Source organism: Odontesthes bonariensis, chromosome 12, assembly GCF_027942865.1.
Source record: "Odontesthes bonariensis isolate fOdoBon6 chromosome 12, fOdoBon6.hap1, whole genome shotgun sequence".
Lineage (NCBI taxonomy): Eukaryota > Metazoa > Chordata > Actinopteri > Atheriniformes > Atherinopsidae > Odontesthes > Odontesthes bonariensis.
The window spans coordinates 29,013,330-29,033,874 of record NC_134517.1 but is presented as its reverse complement, the minus strand read 5'-3'; the positions used below and the strand labels follow the sequence as shown (position 1 = coordinate 29,033,874).

The 20,545-nt window shown below is 43.8% G+C and overlaps 1 protein-coding gene across 7 annotated transcripts in view; it reads right to left on the bottom strand.

The window, feature by feature from the left end:
* Window positions 1–20,150, bottom strand: part of LOC142396856 (mitogen-activated protein kinase kinase kinase kinase 4-like) — a 100,042-nt gene extending 79,892 nt beyond the window's left edge. For all 7 annotated transcript variants that reach the window (XM_075480020.1, XM_075480023.1, XM_075480024.1 and 4 more), the window contains exons 1-2: window positions 19,836–20,150; window positions 19,549–19,614 (exon numbers count right to left, since the gene is read on the bottom strand). In XM_075480020.1, coding sequence (XP_075336135.1) covers window positions 19,549–19,614; window positions 19,836–19,892 — 123 coding nt within the window. In that variant the 5' untranslated portion in view covers window positions 19,893–20,150. The remainder of the gene's footprint in view (window positions 1–19,548; window positions 19,615–19,835) is intronic.
* Between the last annotated feature and the right edge of the window lie 395 nt (window positions 20,151–20,545).

Sequence of the window (20,545 nt, the reverse complement as noted above, 5' to 3'; positions counted from 1 at the left end):
AATCTGAGCTTAAACTAACTTTCCTGCTCCTAATCAACACTTACATCTTATTTTATTTTTACTTTACCAGCTTTCCGGGAGCGTTTTTAGTCACAATATCTGAATTATGGTCGTGTTAATGACATTAAAACATTGCTTTTATTAGATAAAAACAAAAAAAGTACAGTTAGCTCCAACAATAAAAGGTTCATCGTGTGACTTTAAGTTTAAACTTTTCAAAGAGCACATAGCTGGAATAAGAACCACAGAACTATAAAACTATATTATAATAATAAGTATTCTGAGATACAGATGTGGATCGATGTTCAGACGGTCGGTGCCGCCTCCCAACCGTGAACAAATCCTAAATAATCACGTCATGCCAGCGGAAAAGCGTCTATATTTGGACCTGATTATGTTAAATCCTTATATTTACAATACATTTGGATGGAAACGCAGCTAAACATTTTGGCTGCTCTTCTTCTCTGGTGTTTGGGCCTTTCCTCAGTTTTATTTCCATGGCTCCACCAGTCCGATGGCCTCCTTATCTGCTACTCTTTGAGCCGCTCAGTGTGTTACCGGCCCTTTAAAAACACCCTTCTGTTTAGTCATTCTCCTTCCAGACGACCTCTTGCCTCTTCCCAAAAAGGAGCCTCATCCGATCACCATCCGCCATCACGCTCGGACACGAGGCTCCATCAGATTCAAATAACCCAACATCTGTATTTCTATTCTTTGTGTATAAAAAAAAATAGTCTTTGAACCTTTCAATTCATCTCTACTTGATATAGATAGTGTGCACATGTTTACTTTTTATAATACGATGAAAAGGAATAAAAAAAAAAGCCCAAGAATTTTTAGATTTTAATGAAGTAAAGCCTGCACACTGACTGCACATGTACAAAACCTTTGATTTAAAAGAGATTTAATTCAGTAAACATGAGAGAAAAGCCTTAAAAATGACCACAAATCTAAAGCACCATCCCATATTACAGCCGAGAAAAGCAGCCATAAATATCCAACAGATGATCAAACATGAGATTCAGGGGTATGCAGTCAAAGATGAGCCTTCCTCCTGTCGTTTTACAGCACGAAACCCTCCGCCACACGACACCGAAGAGCCTCAAATGATTTATACAGCAAGCGGGAGCAGAGCTGGGATTATACAACAGAGGAGGAGAGGACGGCACTGCATCGAATGCCAGAAAAAGTCTTCTGGTTTCCACTCAGGTGGGCTTGCAGCAGGCTTGCATCATCCCGTCTCCTTCTGCCTCACTCATAACCTGAGGAATGGTGTCACCACCCTACGGCGTGACAGCAGGACGTCCTTCATCCAGACAGGCTGAGTCATTACGAGTGAAAACACGACGAGGCAAATCCAGGGATCAGAAATATTTTGGGACAAAATACGACAAGAAAAAAAAACTGCCAAGATTCCAAATCTGCTTCAGTCATTTATTTTTCCTTCAATTCAGCTTCGACACCAAGAAAAGGTTCAAACTGCTGAGAAAAAGGTCACAGTTTGATGAGACCCGAAGCTGAAACCTTAGATATTGAAGCGGGAGTCACGTGATGAAACGCCGTCCGCCCCACAGCGCGGCATCAGTTCGCCATCAACACCTCCGGAGAGCGTTTCCTGTCCGAAGCCTGCAGGGCTCATCAGCTGAGGGGCCAAAAATAACCATCAATCCCAGCATGCCTCACAAGTTACCATGGGATCAAAGGAGATGGACGCCGGGTTTGTTTTAATCACATGGTGGAGGAAGAAGAGGAGGAGGAGGGCGGTGAGAGACGGCGAGGGAAGAGCGATTACAGAGCGGTTTCACTGCAGCGCGATGCCACCGTGATAAAAGATAAACAATAAGCCCTTTAGCTCTGCCGAGAGATTTACAGCATGTCTCTGAACAGGAATGTTTTACAGCTCGGCTGATTTTTCCTTCTATTCTGTCCGATATCTGCAGATATAAAGACGTGTGAGCGGACACAAGCTTTGCCCCGCAGCCGTTTGTCTCTCCGGACACGTCGAGACAAAACTCCACCAAAAACCCTGCGTATTCTCCTCACACACCGGGAAGCCACATGTCGGGATCAGTGCTTTATAATCTGGCTTTTTAAGGCTTTATAAAGTGCAAAAGATCCCTGAATTGTGCGCAGAAGTAGGCCAAGTTAAGTAGGGCAGAGTGCACGCGGTGAGGCCTTCGACAGCAATCAGCCCCTTTCATCAAAGTCGCTCTGATGCAAGGAGACAAGTGGATGGCAGAGAGTAAAAAAAGATTAAGCTGGTGTCAGGGAGCGCTTCCGTGGACAGAAAACAAGTCCAAAGTGTCAAAGCAGAAGAAATAAACAGCTGGAAGTGGTCATCGTGTCAGAGAACAAGCATCATAATACCTGAGAGCGCCTCGTTTTTCTACCATGTAAAACAGTTTTTCAGTGCCAGGCGGGGGGGTTTAAACCCACTGTTGTGAATCATCATGGAAATTACTTCAGGGACGATAAAAATAAACATTTCAGAGCAGAATGCTTTACATCAAATCAAAGAAGGCAACTAAGCTGAAAACGAGCCATTAAAATGGATGAAGGGGTCATTTCCAAAAGGCTCTGAGCAGGTTGAACTACAACAAACACACTTATCCAACCTAACCCTTCCTCATTTCCCTTTCCTCTTCATCATAGCTACAGACGTTCTGCCATACAAAAGTTAAACAGTGATGTTTTTTTTCGGCTTTATTCAGTATGAAAGGTAACAGACACTTGTTCACCTCAGGAGAAGTTTGTTCATCCGACTCTCTGTGCAAAGGGAACGTTACCCTGTGCTGAGCTGGACTGAAACTGTACAGCGTTTCTTCTTTTTGTTTAAAATGGTCCCAAACTTTCAACTTATTCTTCATTTTTCCTCTGACATACCATCAAATCCAGCATCCAGAATCGTGTCAGCCTTGAATACATTTATATTATTTCTCACTAGAATGTGTGAGTTACAGCCACTGGAGTCAACTTTGGTTTATAACACAGCATAAAGTGCAGAAAAAGGAGAAAAATAAGGAGTAACTATGCAGACATTCTTTCAAATTGCCCCCAAAAAATGCTGACAATCATGAAAAAAATGCCATAAAATGTTGAGATTTAACCTAATACATGTTCATATAATGTCAATGTGAAGTAATCTGTACATTAAGGTGGAGAAATGCCAGCAGCACTCAGTGCAGGTGTAGCAGCCGGTGTTGTGCACCCACATGTCCAGGCATGTCCTGAAAGTTGGCAGCGTGTCAGTGAGGTTTAAAAGAGACAGAAAAGAGTTAGTTATGGATCACGAGTCTCTAAAAAGGGCCGAAGCCGACTCTTCCCGGTTCACCGAACATCCAAAGTCTTTTTGTTTTAAGTTGCAGTCGCACCTGCGGCTACACAGGTGACGTGCTCGCCTAGAAAAACACTCTTCCTGCCGCCTCCTTTGTGTTTTCAGGAGGTGTTCTGTGACAAAAGAGCGTTTCAGAGCACAATGGGACTGTCTGTCGGGTAAAATAATAGTTTTCTCACAATGAATAGCAGTAAGAATGCAGCGTAATGCAGCAGCCTGGCAGCTCTAATCTACAGGAAGTGTTTAAAACTGAGTAAAATTAAGCTTATTTACAGAAAGATTCATTCAGAAATAAATAAATAAATACATTTGAGTTAAAAACTCCCGACTGCAGCATCAGCGAGCTGACCGGTCTCCACGGCAACCTGGCGAAGCCTGGGGAAGGTTGGTGTGACCCTACAGTGACCCGTGGACCAGCTGCCGTCAACATGCTCAGGGCTGAGCAAAAAGCAACAACAACAGAGAAGAGGGAAAAACCGGGCGCTCACAGACGAGCGTGCACGTGGACGCGTGTTTTCGTCTCCAACGAGGAGAGCGACCAAGGCAGGAAGACCTACGTGGAATAACGGGCTCATGCGGGCATTCCTGTGACACAGAAAATAACTGATGCAAAGTTTCTGTGATTTACAGCTTCGATACGCACAAAGTTCATTTAAAAACCACATCTGTATGGAGCTTCCTCTTCCCCCATCATCACACGTGGTTAAAAGATGCGCATCAATGGCTCAATGGATTTAAGATGGAAGCTCAAACACCTTAAAGGGATAGTTCGCCTCTTTTGACATGAAGCTGTATGACATCTCATACTAGCAATATCATTTATTACATTTTCTTACCCCCTGCTGCGTCCTGTGAGCCGAGTTGAAGATGAAGGTAGTCCGGCTAGTTGGCTGGGGTTTAAAAAATAAAGCGTCTTGCTTCTCGAAACAATATGCGTTCAAAAGAGTAATACATTTGCATCACAAAATCGTTCTCCAGGAAAAGTCAGACCTCACCAGCTGCCGACAGCCGCGCCTGTTACGGTGTTTGCTGCTCGGTCTGCACTTCGGTCTGCAGGGTCTACACAGCAGGCAGTGATACGAAGGGAGAGAAAATAGCGCCAAGCGATTGTGAGGTCTGACTTTTTCCTGGAGAACGATTTTGTGATGCAAATGTATTACTCTTTTGAACGCATATTGTTTCGAGAAGCAAAGCGCTTTATTTTTTAAACCCCAGCCAACTAGTCGGACTACCTTCGTCAACACCAAAACGAGGCTGGAACTCGGCTCACAGGACGCAGCAGGGGGTAAGAAGATGTTCATAAATGATGTTGCTAATATAGGATATCATACAGCTTCATGTCAAAAGAGGCGAACTATCCCTTTAAAAGGAGGTTTAGAAGCTACAGAGTAAACCAAACCAAAACATGCAAACTGCTGCTAAAGACTTAGACACTAAACTAAGTACAGTTTCAGTGAGCATGATGAGCAGCGCACTAAAACAGATTCTGACATAAATCTTCTCTCCGCGGAGCTCATGAGGGAGAACAGGTTCTGCCTTTAGTCACCACCCAACAGAAGCTACAGAAACATGCTCTGCTGTGGTGCCTTTTCAGGACTGAAAACAGCTGTAATCAGATAATAACTTTGTTATTTATACATATTCACGTGTATTCACTGATTGATCTGCTGTGTGTAGACAAGTCGATCCCTTTAACTCCGTCCCAGCTGTTTCAGTCTCCCTTTGAAATGCGTTTGATTTCTATCTTTTTTTTAATCTTTTTTAGCTCAAACAGTCTCACAGTCACGACAGCAGCAGCTACGCTCATCGAGCTTTTCCCAGATTTGAGGACAGTGAGAAGAAAAACTCGTTTTCTCAGCTCACATCAGATTCTTCTGGGCTGAGCTCGTCCAATCGAAGCCCCCGGTAACCACACGTCATCATGGATGACAAAACAACCAACAGCATTTGTTGCTGTTAACATAATGATAATACACACTGTGTTAACAATGTATAATCACACACATGTAGATTCATCACTGCATCTTCTGTGTGTGTTTTGAAGCCCTCTGGTCCTCTGGGGAGTTCGCACAGTCTGCCTGGCTACAGGAGGAAGTGCTTTGAGAAACTCTGGGCCAATCCCAGGCCTGGGATTTGGTCAGCTGGCTGAGGCAGTCCAATCACGCAGCAGCGTTCGTGGTCAGGTGACAGCTCAGACCGGCTCACAGTGTTTTGAAGCAGATGAAAACAAAGGCTAATGAGGCTGTCAGTCGGCCCCCGCCAGCTGCCTCGCTGCCTGCTCGGCTGAAAGAAGCTGCAGAGCTCCAGGAAACAAAACAGGATTCATCTAAAGCACGGCAACAAGTGTGTGTGTGTGTGTGTGTGTGTGTGCAGGATGACAATGAAAGCAGGGTGGGATAGCAAGAGAGGATGAAAGGAAAGTTAGGAATTGAGCTTTGAATTCTCAGCTGGAAGACGAGCATCAACCTTTTATCCTCAAACAGAGACGGAAAATAAACAAGAAAGCTTATCAGCCTCCAAATGGAAGGTTGCCCGTTCCAATCTGTGACATCCAGCGTGCCAAAGCAGCCAGAAAAGATCCACATTTCACCCCCAACATGCCGACATACTGACTCTGGCCGACTGTCACCTTGTTTTTAAGAAGCAGCGGACACCAGTGAGACATTTCTTAAGCTGGTACCCAGGACAAACAGCCTCCCCATCTGATGCCAGCTTCCCTCTCCAGATGGCCACCCATACAGTAACCCCCCCCAAACACTACCCACACATACACACACACACACGTAGGGTCCCCCCCCCAGATTAAACCACAACAGCTCAGACAGGCCGACAACTGTTATTAAGAGCCTCGACCAGACGTTGAGAGTTAGCCGGCGTGAGGCGCTTTAACACGCCGACAAGGCGGGCACGGGTTGTGCTTTTAACTGGGGAGCTCGCTCCCCCACTTCTTATCCACTCAGAGTATTTCAGCCCCGCTCAGCTATTTAAAGACATCATTTATTCTCCACAAAAAGGAGAACATCAACATATTCTCCAAAAAAAGAACTCAAAAAGCAAAGTTTATCCTCAATCCGATGGCCAGTATCCTTCTTTAAAACACAGAATTTCCCTTTTTGACCCACTGTTTGAAGCATGGACCTCACAAGCTGTACATCCCCACCACAGATTTGGAAAGCATCCATTAGCGAGCCCGAGGAAGCCATGTTTCATGTTCAGGAACGTTCTTAAACCCCAGTTAACGTGCAAGCCAAACATTCATTTATCACGTTATATCTATAATAAAAGCCTGCAGTGGTGACATGCCAGATGCACCAAATTACAAAGTCGAGGAAAAATAACGAAGGAAATGATAGGGAATGTGCATCAAAAAGCAAAGACGTGCAAAGATTAACAAGCGAGCAACACACAGAGAGCCCCTCGAGGAATTTAAACCTCCCACGTGGACAACAAACTACACAGCTTTAAAAAGAAACATTACTTAATTTTCATTCAGGCTCAACACGGGCCTCCAAACGCTCTTCTTCAACACAACATGCACCTCTGAAAGTGTGTTAACTCTACACAACAACAAGAAAAAGTAAGAAAAACATTAAAAATATGACCAAAGCAGCTGGTAGAGAGGAAATCAAAGGTTAGCTTCCAAAACAAAACAACACAGCTGGCACAGCACCATCCCAGCCGAGGTGGCAGCCATTTTGGCTCTAAACAGAGAGGCTTTCAGTGCGTTTATCAGGCAGGAAGAGGTCACAGATAAGAGAATGAAAGGGCCTTTATATAAGATGTGAGTGCAGTGGAAAATCAATACAGAGGGAGTCCTGGGAAGACACACAGAGAGAGGCCTGAAACCCATCCAGAAACACGTGACTGATGCTCCAAATGTGTGTGTTTGGTCTTTGTGCTCATGACTCGTGAGCATTTTGCTGGGGTGAAATCAGAAGGTGGGAGAAAAGTGACAGCTTCTGATGGCTGTTAACAAAAAGAGAAGGAAAAAAGGAAGCTTCTTTAAGGTTTTAGCTGTAAGACGAGATAAACTGAGGATCCACTTTTTTTCAGTTTGGGTGAAATCATGTCACAGAGACACGAACGGACTAATAAATGCGCTGCTATCATCAAAAAGCTAAACTAGCAGTAAAAGTCGGAGCTTTCTTTGCAGGAAGACTGGCTAACAGAAGATGTTTTTCCTTTTTATTGCCCGGGCTTTACGTTCTGGCGTGAATGATGTCCTCAAAGTGATGATGTCCATTTGTGGGATTTTAAAATAACGATTTAACAGCAATAAACGGGAGCATTTTCCAAAAGATGCGTCAACTTTCTGAACTGAGAACCTCATTAAGCGTCTTGGCACACATAAAGCAAATGAACAGGGCTGTTTGAAGGTTACTGCGGCAACGTAAACAAAGATGGCTCATGGAAATCTGCTGATTCAACTAATACGTCAACTTAAATTTACGTAAATCAAGTGATTAACAACAAAATCAAGCAAGAATATCACAAACTTTAGAGGAGGAAAGGCAAAGTGATGCTCGCTCATAACGGGAGACGTAATAAACCCAACAGCTGGGTTACAGTCACGTGATTATGATGACGCGCGAGAGTGGCAGCGGGTGAGTCCACAACCTCGGTACCAAACGGCTACACGATGATTATCGTTTGGTCTTCGCCGGGGTGATTGTTTGTTCTTATATCGTTTTAAGTGTTAAGATGCTAGCAGCTAGCAGTTAGCAGCTAGCAGTAGCGGCTACAATGTCAACAAACATGCAACACATCTCAACGACGACATAAGCCTGACAGTCCTTTATGTTTCAAGGTAAACCACTCTCAGAAACAACCACTACTGGTAACTTCATAATAATTACTAAGTAAATGAGCATCTAACGACAAACTAATGCTATATAAACACAGCCACAAAGACCAAGTTAGCGAGCTAACATACCTCTGATGTAGTGGTCTCTGCTCCTCCCGGCCGCAGACGTCGGTTTAAAATCCACTTTTTACAGCGTTTTTCTGTGATATTTTTACATTTCTCACCTTTGTGAACGACTATCTTCGGTACTCTTTTAAAAAAATAAAAATGAAAAAATCCCTTTCCTTTTTTCTCGGTCAGAATGATTAGAGCAATCGTAAAACACACAACACATATTTTCAGACGGCAGATCCCCAGTTCACTTCCTGCCCTCCATCTGAATGTCCCGCTCTCGCGATGCAGCAATGTGACGTCACGCAAAAGCAACCAATAAACAACAGATATATCTTTCCTCTGAGTCCGACAGCAACATCTTCACACAGAAACCCACAAACTCAGTTTCCTTTAGTATTTAACTGACGGTGCACGAACGAGTTCAAAAGAACGTGTTATTTTTTCTGAAAAACGCCGAACTGAACAGGCAAATAAAGAACGTGAACTCATCAGATTGGGTCCTGCAACATCGTCACGTCTGCATTTTCCCGACGCGACACCTACTTCACACTACGTTACCCACGATGCATTGCGCGCTCTAGCATAACAAACCGTACGGTCCTTCGTCCTCACATCTGGTCCCTGTTTGTGTGATAGAATTTAAGGTTAATATAACTGAATTTGAGAAAGAAGCGAGAATGAAAGACTATAATTTCTTCTCTAACCTAAAGAAATTTGAAATGAACTGAACTTTGACGTAGTTCACGAGAAGCATGAACTTGCACAACACTGCTAGCTGACACACCGCGGTGACGTCACGTAAAATCAGGCGGATGCTTTTTAAAGACGAACCTAGAGTTTTTAAAGCTACATCGTGATTTTAAACTACAACTTAAACGTTGTCGAAACCATTCAAACTGGAGAGTGCAAACAGTACATATTCAGTTCTTCAAAGAGCCTCATTTACACACAACAGAAGCACTGGGAATCATATGAAAATGCTTCAAAGTTGAGCTTTGATGGCAAACTGATAGCTTAAGTTTAAGCCTGACCCTGCATTCATAAACAGCAGCTCGGTGATTTTGCTGCCGTGTCCTTTGAGAGAGCGCACCGTCCACACTTAACAGACAGTACTGTTAATGCTCTCAACAGGCCATCTGTCTGCACTGAGAAAGCATCCATCCCTCCACCCAGCACCACATGAACACTCCAGCCGTCCAAATTATATAACAACCTTTACAGGAGCCAGCAGACACAAAACAAACCAAAAAAAACCCAACAAAATTGGGTAATTTACTAAGTAGGGTGGATTTTTATTGAGATGAACACAGATGAAGCCACCGTCTGGATTTCCAGGTCAACTCTGAGGCATTCGACTGAGCCTGATAAGCCAATCGGGTTTAAGAGTTAGACAATGCAACAGAACCCGAGACAGGACAGGCTCTTCAGCCTATTAAAAGGTAGATGCTGCACAGTTTGTGTGTGTGCATCCCATTAAAGACCGATAAAAGGTGACAAACACGAGGGCAAAAGCTCTAAGCCTTAAAATGGCTTTCTGTTCTTTTAATTTCATGTTTCCACCGTGTCGGAGGATGAGAGGCTTTAACAGGCTGTTGTCAAACAATGCTTCGGCTTTAGGATGATTCTTTTAAAAGAGTCTTAACAGGCTAAATATCCTTTTTAAAATCCCACGGGATGTCATAAAATAAAGCTGAAAGAGTTTAGCATGTTTAGCTCGTTCTGGTCGTAACAACAGCCTAAAATCCAAGTTGAGACAAGAGAAGATGAACTTGAATATTTGGCATTTAGCTTGATTAAACGACTTGGACTTCCTGGATTTATCAAACTTCCTTTTCACTGCATCTTGATAAATAATCGGCTAATTGTATGTCAACATCACAGGGATTTTCTGGCAAAATGTCTCAAAACCATCATAATCAAACAAACACACTGGAGCAATTCAGTGTTTTTAACTCAAACTCGTTATTTAACATTAAATACCCGTTTATTACATGATAAAACACTTAAGTTTCCCCGTAAACGTCCAAGTTAACTGACAGAAATCTGAGCTATTATGCCTCAAAGTAGTTTAGTGAGTGTTTGAGAGGTGGAGTAAGAGGCGAGCTGTTTTTAATATCTATCTGTCTTTATCCTGATCCATCCCAACCTTAATTCCCTCCTTCTGCTCTCAGCATGTGCCATCTCATGCTGAAGGATTACACTCATCATGGTGGATTGCCTTCCGTCACCACCCCCACCCCCCCCACCCCCCCTCCTCATCCTCATCTCACAGAGACACGTGACCAGCGCTGAGGAGGAAAGATGCTCAGGAGCTGGTGGCCTTCCTCCACCTCCTCCCCTTGAATCTGTCCCTCATATCAAATCCGTTTCCCTCCACGGTTTAATCCTCAGATCTCCCAGTGACCCATGCGTTCCACATGCAGGATGGGCTTTAAACAGGGTTTTTGGGTTTTTTTGTCTTCAAATAGCTTAAAACTGTTTTCCATCTTCAGTCGTGTGAGTGACAGGCGGAGGAGGAAAAAAGAAAACAGAGAGCTCTTCTGCTCTCCACAAAACTCGTGTTCAACGGTGCGTTTTGGCTGCCGAGCGAGCCGAGGCTCTTACTGGGATTTTTTGCAGCGTCATGATCTTTGTCACAGTCTCAGCCTCCTCCTGTCACACTGAGCGGCCCGATGGGGAGCAGCATAAATCCAGAAGGAGTGAGGGTGGTGTTGGACCCAGTGAAAGTTAGCATGGAGCAGACGGTGATCGAGGCAGTGTGGGACAAACCCCGGTTATAACACGAAATACAACTTTCAGGTCCCGTTCAATCCCTCTCTGCTCGTTTATTTTTTAGGAACATATTCATAACCAATTCATTTAGATTGCACAGAATTAATAAAATGAATTAAAAAAAAAAATCGACTGGCTGTCAAAACAATTAACAAGTAACACTGGAGAATTTCCCTTTTTTTGGCTTACTTGTGAACTGCGGTATCTCTTCTTATCTTATCTTTATATATATATTTTTTTTTTTTGAGCTACTTGACCAATTTGAATTTCCCCCAATGAATAAAGTATTTTTCTATTCTATTCTTCTATTTTATCTCAACTTCCAGGGCAGTTTGAGGAAGTTTGGGGCTCGTTAAGTTCTTCAAAACGAGTTAGAAGCTCATAGTTTTAAAGTTCACAAACTTGTTGCTTTAAATCTAATCAGTTAAAACACATGAAACACATGATATCACAATATATCATAAAAAAAAGAAAAGATAAACCTGGTTACTATTCATTAGAATTCCCTTTGTTTTGTTGGTAATTTTGCATACTTTTTCTGCAATTCACTCATATTTGACTGAAATATGGTCATCAATTAAACTTTATTTGTATGTTTTACGTGAAAACTCTTAAATCCAAATGGATGGGACTCGGTTATGCAATTACATGGCATAAAAACTACAAATTGGGCCCTTTTTTTGTGTGTAAAAGTGGCAATAAATAGCACTAATTTCAGATGTGCTTTGCCAAAACCAAATTTCATACAATTCTTTTAAAAAGGTACCAGTGTGGATACTTTAAATAACCATCGTCAAACTTTTCTAAACACAAGTAGCAGTGCTTTTTGAGTGTTTTTCCCATGTTTAGGTGACTGGAGGCTAACAGCTAACCTGTAGCTTCCTCCACCACGTATACAACTAACGAGTTTCAAGTGGTTTATCACTTGCAGTTTATACAATTGGTTGAACAACACTGAAATCGGTTATAGTGATATATTTTTTTTATCTTCTTGAATGTTTTACAGACTAAACAGGCAGTTAAATTGTCTGTGATGTGCTCTGTGGAACAGACAAAAGTGTCAGCAATTACAGAATAAAATCTCCACTTGTAAAGAAATCCCTCCAGTAAACGGCATCTGTGACAGAAAGCACCTGATGTTTAAATGTGTCGACTGAGAATAGCAGCAGCGACGCTTCAATCCACACAGCGAGCATCAAAGAACGTGACCCAGTTACTGTCTGAAGCTCTGCGTCTTATTTTTAGCTAAACTATAGCTCGCAGGCAGAGCCGGCCACTGCTAACAGACTCATTAAGAAAAGTACAAAGACTTTTACCTTCGTGGAAAAGAAAAATACTTTAAATTAATTCTGTGCAAGATGATCAAACTAAAAAAAAACATCAAAATAAAGCAGAATTAAAGCTAAATCCGAACCTTTGCCCCTAACTGAACTAGTTAATCAGCAGTGGAAACAATGCAAAACCAGCTCTACTTCTCCATCACAAATCAAGACAGTGGAGTTCCTGTTGCTGCTATCAGCGGCAGAGCTTCCTCTTCCTCCGCTGGGAAAGGTCACGTTAGGAACCGTGCAGAAAGGCTCTCAGTGGAGACGCAGCCCGCTCTGCTGCCGTCGGTCGTGGCCGCGCTTCACTTCCTGCACTGCGAAAGGTCACCGCAGACACGACTAACATTCCAGTTTGAATAGCCGGAAGGCCAGTGAGCCAGCTTTGCATGAGTCTATTCCTTCTGACAGCTTTGTAGTTCCTCCACTTTACGGAGCAGGGGCCGCACTATAAATAGCTCTGGAATAACTGGAATAACTGGGAAAATGATAGAAATTCAAGAAGTGTGTAACTTTATTTTTTTTGTTTTACAAATGTGTGTTCGGGCACCATTTTTATATCTAAATACAGCACTAGCTTAGAGCTACAAAGAATAATAATATCTGCATGTCTGACAGGCTTTCTGAGGGTTATCGTCTTTGCTAATTGGTCAATATTCAGTAAACATTTAAGAAGACTCAGAGGACCGTTATCTGCGTCTCACTACAGCCCAGAAACGCCACTCTGCATGCAGACGAGCATCCATCTGCCAGACCTCCCATGCGTTAGCAGCAATGGTGCCGAGCCCTGCTGATGACAGGCTGCCGGCGGAGAGCCACGCCCAGCTTCACTTTATCAGCAGCAGAGAAAAAAAAGCATCTTTCCTGTTACACAGCCGAGATGAAGAGATGCAGAGGAAGTGAAACTGCTTTGAATGGCTTCGTTTTTTATCTCCCATCTCTGCACCTTGCATATCGTTTTCAGCCTTTCTTTCCAGTTCCTAGTTTTAGATTCAGGTTTGAAGTATTTTTGTAGACATTTCCTTGAGCTCAGGATTAGATGTTAGCTAAAAACAATTAGCTGCACCCCAGCATCCAGCTCACAGCTGTTGGAAAAAAGCTGTTGATCACATCTAAAAAGGTGCCATCATACCACCTCAACAAGTTTAACTCACTCAAGTTTACTTTGGAGCATTTGAGGGTGATTTCACTTCTGATTTCACCTAAATGTGCACAAGTTAAACTCTAAGAGGTACACAGAATGCTAGCTTGCTTTTAAGGCACCTCTCCTGCTCTCTGATTTCCTGCAGTTTCTCTGATAAACTCCAGGAAGGTTCCTCACATACCTCCGAAATGACAGGTTGGGAAACTATGATTAATACAGCGAAGCAGAGTGCAGCGCTGCATTTTCCGGCTCTGATGTGATGGGCTCACGATAAATCAGTTCCAGAGACGAGCTCAGATCGCCCGCTGTGCAGTCTGACCGCCTCATTTCTATTCATCACCACTTACTTTAATTAACTGGGATAAAGCCTGCTTTTGGCACAGTTTCACTACAAAAAAATGCATCATTTTGGGTTCAGACATGTTTCACATGAAGTTACGAACCATTAGACTTTGTTACCGTTAGTATAAAGGGAAAGATGCAAGATTCTTTTAAACATTTTAAGCTAAATTAGCGTTTTAAAAGTCTCTATAAAATCCTCAAACCTTGTCCCAACAACCAGTAGACAGTAAGCAACTGCTCTGTAATCTGATGCTCACAAAGAGGACGGCAAAGTGTCTCCAGGTACTCATTTGATCAGCTTGTACTGCGATTAAAAGAAATATATCAGTCAACGATAATGGTGGAGGTCCTTGAGGCTTTTTTTCTTTCCAACTGTGGAGCACGGGGGTGGAACAATTATGTTTTCAGATTGTGTGGCAGCCAGAGGCGCATTTCAGTCATTGATCTGAGAGTGAAATAAACAAAAATCCCGAAAATTCAGATTGTAAATGTCAAACTTAAGAAAAAAAAGGGTTAAAATTCAGGTTTTAGCTTGTTCTTTAAGAGCAGGATTATTCCAAAAATGATGGATGACGTAATTATAATGAAATGAAAGTAATCGGAGCACCTGAACGACAAAGTCTGCCTAAACTCCAGAAGGTTTCTCCCAATCTGCTGAGACATTTCGTGTGGGCTCATGACGGGGCGACAGGAACAGGGCTGTGGTTTTTCTAATCTGGGCATTGCAGCAAAGCCACCAACTTCTGCTCACTGCACTGATGACTTCCGCCGTTTCACTGCTTCCTCACAAAACATCCACCGCCTGCCTTCCAAAAACAGGAGGTAAAAAAAACTCCCAACTCCGCTCCGGTTCTTAAAATGCATTTATTCCCTCCTTTTTAGACTTTTAATAAGCTTAAACGGCGGTGCGCCTCAGTGAGCCTGAAACAATTAGAAATGCGGTTTTAAGGAAAGAGGCTGAAGGAGTCTTAAACCCAACAAGTCATAAACGGGTTAAACCATTTCCTCAGAAGGTTGTGGGGGGGATTCCCAACCCCACATGCTGAGTGTGAACTTACCCCAGAGTTTTAAAAATTCCTTCGGCTCCGAGTTAATTCTCCTTTTCCTCGCACCGTTTAATGGAAACAAAGACAAACCTCTGACTTCTTCACTCTTTGTTGCCAACATCAATGCTGAAGCTCATCTAAAATATGAGTTTTTTTCCCCTCGGGTCATCTTCTGAGTTCATGTTTGATCTAAATACTAAAGACTTCACATTTACTGGCTGAATCAGAAAAAAGAAAAAAGCTTAGCATCTTTATATCTACATCCAGGTTCTTTGAGCAAATGCACACTTAGGTAATCCAACTCTGTCTTGTTTTTTCCAAGCCCAACAGCTGTTGTCGGTCCACACAGCTGCAGCGCCTCAGTCAGTCACACTCCGCAGCGATTCCTTATCCGGGGAAGCCCAGCCGACCGCCAAGTGTTGAGGATTAAGTGCACATGTGCAGACCCAAACACACGCATTCCAGTTTTTTTGGGCCAAAGAAAGAAAAAGGTTCATCTTCCTTCAAAAACCCAGCGAAGCACACGTGGTTGTGACTCACAGAATCCTGGAGGAACCAAACCCAAAAATGTCACAGTGTGTCTGAGCATGTCCACAACAACTCGTCACCCGACTTTAACGACACGTTTACTGCCGCCGTTATTCTCCCCGCCGGCGGCCTCGAGAAACGGAAACTTTAGAGCAAATCAAGACGTGAAAAACAGAACCAAACACGCGATGCTTGATTATGAGGAGGCATCTAGCTGTGCTCACAGCGGTGGAACAGCACAGTCACTGAGGCCACATTTACACTTAGCCGAGTATTTAGAGAAACGAATATTTCCCCCCCTCCGTTTTCAATAATAACATCGTGCACACAACATCGTTTTCAAAAAACTCGTCATTTACATCAACCCGCATAAATACGCCGTCAAGCGCCATAATAACTATGCCAAACCTATTGGCAGCAGTGTAGGGAAAGGAATAAAGCCATGCAAGCCAATCACAATCCTCAGAATCGAGGACTTTCCTCATGTGAAGGAGATAACGCGAGCAAATATCACAACAAAACTGAAGGCAATAAGAGGGAAATATAGACAGTCAGAGGATACTGGACGCAGGAGCGGCCACGGAAGAGTGGTGCTCCTCTATTTTGAACTGTGCGAGGAGCTTTGGGGTGGCAAATGCAATAAGGCCAGAATCGTTTCCACAAACGTAAAAATTAGTAGGCGCTCGCATGACGTTAAGCATTTTCTGTCGCATAATGTGACGTTTAAGAACCTAAAACGCCGTTTCTCCCTGTTGACACGGCAACACATAACCGGCGTTATCAGAAATCTCCACTTTGGCCGGAGGTTTTAGAAATAATCGTTTTCTGTGATAAAAACAGGGTTTTGGTGTAAATGAGAGGCCAAACCGCAGGAAAATATCTGCGTCTTCCTATCGTGTAGACGGGGCCTGAGACTCGCCCCAGGGCCACCACGAGAAAGTGATTCAGGGCGACAATCGTTTCAGCTGTGAAATCGTTCAACGCCGCCGGTCAATTTTGGACTTTTCAAGGCAACGATACACCAGACCGTCGGATTGTTCTGTGGACACTATCCTGTCTGCCCTGAGACTCATTACATGTGTAAGTCTGATCACCACAAACTCACTGAGGTTCATAACTTCCAGCCAGATAAAAACTTTGCGTGACTTACGCATCGTTTACGCTCGCTCGTAGATATCCACCCGTGTCGCCCTCACCTAATGCAGACAGAAGGATTCTGAGTATTTCAGTAGATTTCATCACAGAGACGATGAATTATTTTCCTTATTTTAACACTCCATCATAAAGCAGATCTTTGTCCAGTTTCTCCACAACAGAGCAAAGCTAAAGGACCAACAACAGCACCAACGTAACCAAGAGCAACCACCAACTGTTACACATATCAGAACCCAGAGTGGATTATGTCCCCGTAGGATCCGCTCGCTGACCAGGCTAGCTCTTGTTAGCAATAGAAATTAACTCACACAAGCACAGCAACACTCAGTGGGGTCACATGGCACTGAAAGGATCAGATTATTGGCTAAATTACAATAAGAATGAGTTGAGCGAGGGTAATTATCCTTGGATATATGGTGGTGAATGAATCAAATCAGAGGCACAAAGCGTGTCATACGAAGAGCAAGATGAAGCTACGTCCCTCTACATTTGGTCTGTGATGAGCTGCTTGTTGCACAAACGATGCCCAACGGAGCATTCTCAATCGCGTTGTTTGTTTCTTTCTGACGGCGACAACAACAGGAATATCGTCTCCTTTGACTTCCGGGTCACGACCCCGGGAAAACATCTGGAGCATGCGCAGAACGCAAAGTCTAACTCACCACGAGCTTCAGCGTCTACAAGCAGGTTTAGTTTGACTTTCAACCCAGTTATATCGGATCTTAATCCGATCCAATTTCTTGTCAGATTAAGGTGTTTACATGCACTTAGTAACCCCACTGACCATGTTGCCCGATAGAGGTTGAACAGTACCACATGTGCAGATGAATAAATGAGTTTATTCACGCAGCTTCCATCACTACTTATGCACGAGGCAGGAATGTTGGATGTTGTGGTTGGAGTTAGCGAGATTTCTCTTGACTCTTAGTCAGAAATCCAACTTCCAATTGAGTTGTACTTACACAGCATAACATGGTTTGAATTGATCCACTTTACCACGATGATGACATTACATAGAGTCAGAGCTGCTCAAAGCACGCAACAGCTTGCAAAAATCCGGAGGAGCACAACCAGCCGAAATGACACCGAAGTCACAGAAGCGGAAGGTACCGAGACATCAGTTTTGTTACCGTTCACAAGCTCAATAACGTTGGCCACAAAGTGATAGTTCGGAGTAGATTCAAAGTATATGCTATATTCTACATGATATTCTTTATGAATTTTTATGTTGTAGAGTTGTGAATTTATTTTATCAGTGGAGAAATTGAGCAGCCTTGCTTTGTTGTCTACAGTAGCAGATCAACCCTCATCTTACATTGAAGCTCCCAGATCAAGGAAGTGACGTCGATGCAGCTTTAGCTGCAGAGAAGCTATTAGGCTTGTGTTGATAATAATAAACTCCTGGACTATGTACAAACTTCCAAATGCATCGCTTTGTGAGTACAGACCATATTTGTACTACTGTAGAAGTTTGGTGTCATGGCATGTGATTTTAGTGTGGTAATTTTGGAGATACTGCCAGGGTCCGTCAGCGCTTGTAGCCTACTAAGCTATTCGGGATAACTCAGTAACTCAGCTGATGTTCGGCCAATATCGGAAAAACTTCGGGTGGGCTACTTGGCTGGATGTCACGGTTCAAATGACCCCAGGGTGAATCTACTCCGAACTATCACTTTAAGATTTAGAAGTGTCAGAAGCTGAGGAAGTCAGTAAAAAAAGTTCAGCACCAAAAATGGACGAACTTCTATTCAAAAGCTGAACAATTCATTTCCAGAAGTCACTTTGGTGTCATAAGTCAGATTCAGTCCCACTTCTGGCTCCAAAACGAACAAAGATGGCGGCAGCCAAATACTCCGGCTTAAAAACATTTAGTCACCAAACCAAAGGATTACATCATGTTGGCCAAGTCCGTGATTTAAGTTACCGAGAGCAGCAAACCGACTGTTTTCAGCCCACATGGTGATATAGAACATAACCGGTGCTCAGTGCCCAAGAACCACCCGTCACAGTTTTAATCAGGCAAGTTGAACAGTTAAACACTCGCACCACAAGGAGTGGAAACATTTTCCAGCCACAAGCAAGTAAGAGTCGGTCCCAGTAGCTTGTGATTCACAGTTATCTGCAAATGAGTTCAGCCGGTGAAACAACCCGCCTTCCTCTAATGTGACGGTAACGTGAAACAAACTAATCATTTTTCCCCAAAACACTCATCAGAGATCAGAGGAGACTAAACTAAAACTCAACTAGTCCCGCTCGCAATAACTTTCCAATCAAAATAGCTTATTATATGATCCGTCTGATCCAGCAGGACCGACCCAAGTGCTCCTCAGATCTCAGTTTTAACCGAGAAACAGCATCTCTGGTGGGAAAAGGAGGCGGAAACCTGGGCTGCAGAAGCACCAGGCCTCCATCAGAAGCCTCCCCGGATACGTGCGTGTGTGCGTGCGTGCGTGTGAATGGATGTACAGGCCTATCCCCATTAATGCAGCACAGAGCCACTCCAGCGAAAGGCCTGCTGGGCAATGTTGTGCACAAATGCGCAATGAAACACCGCCCACCTCAATGGCGCACAAGTCGGTCAGCGTGCTGGAGCCCGTCGTGCACGGGCTGGGTTGGCCTAATCAGTGCTATGCAAAGCGTGCACTGTGCAGGGAACATTTTACAGGGGTGTGGAGGTGGAGGCGGAGGCCTGAAATAGGTGTAACGTTACTGTGAGGATGTTTGCATCGATGTAATAAAGAGAATAAATAAAAAATAATGGCTGGATGTGAAGCAGCTGAGAGGCCATCAGAGAGATAATCCAGGCCACACCGCACCGGTCCAAGTCAAGCAGGGGAGGGGGGTACTTTTGGTTATTATAAACGTGTTCCTGAGTCCGTGACAGGGGTAAAAAAAACACAAAAATGCATGTTTGTGCTTCAGTTTCCGTTCAGTTTGTTCTCTGCTGGGGCTTTAACACACATTTACAGATGGAGGCTCAAACCAACCTTGTAGACTTGTCCATAGGTACCGTTTCCGACCACTTCCACCAGCTCGAAAATCCCAGCAGGATCCTGGATTAAAAAAAAACAGACAAACACGTAAAAAAAAAAATCCCGGATTAATTGGTTCCCTACTTGTAATTACTGTCAGGTTTGTTCGGTTTAAGCACCGGCAGCGCCCGGCTCGCCTCTCAAGCCAGCGGATATTAGACAAAGAAAAGCCACCGCAGGGCTGTGTCAACAACATTTAATGATTGGAAAACATGAAAAAAAAAAAAAAACGAGTCCCTCACCCTCAGGGATGCCAGGTCTATGTCCACCAGACTTTTGGCCGGGGAGTCGTTCGCCATTTTCGTAAAAACGGTGATAAATCAGCGGAATAACGGCGTGTTTTCGGTCTCCTTCAGGCGGACGGCGTTTGTCTCATCCTCGTGTGGTTTGATATTAAATCCCGCTGCTGTTGTTTCCTATCCGGGATGCGTTTTTTGCCCCTCTTTCTAGTCCACAGAGGCTCCGCCGCTGCTACATACCGACCCCAGAGCCTGTGCGCCCGACTGCCTGCCGGAGTCCTGCCTGTCCTGCCTCCGCCCTCCCTCTCCCTGTGTGTGTGTGGATGTCTCTCTGCCTGTATTCTCCTCCCTCTCTCCCTCACACTGACTCCATGCATCTCTCTGATCCTCTCCGCCCCAAACAGGGGCAGCCCGAGACTTTTCTGGGGTCCCGAACAGGAGGAGGTTGCTCCCCCTCGAACCCACCCAGAGAGCCAAATGCGGACGATTGCTGCTCAAGACTGCTTGAAGTAAAAAGATGATCATAATGATAATAATAATAATAATAATCAGAGCCGGCCCAAGGCATATGCCAACTATGTGGTCGCCTAGGGGCCCCACGCCACCAGGGGGCCCCGAGAGCAATTTTGAATTTAACTTTATTTTTCTGTAAGATACTGTGAATGTCATTTGATTCTATTTTGTATTTGTATTTGGAACATTTTGCACACCAT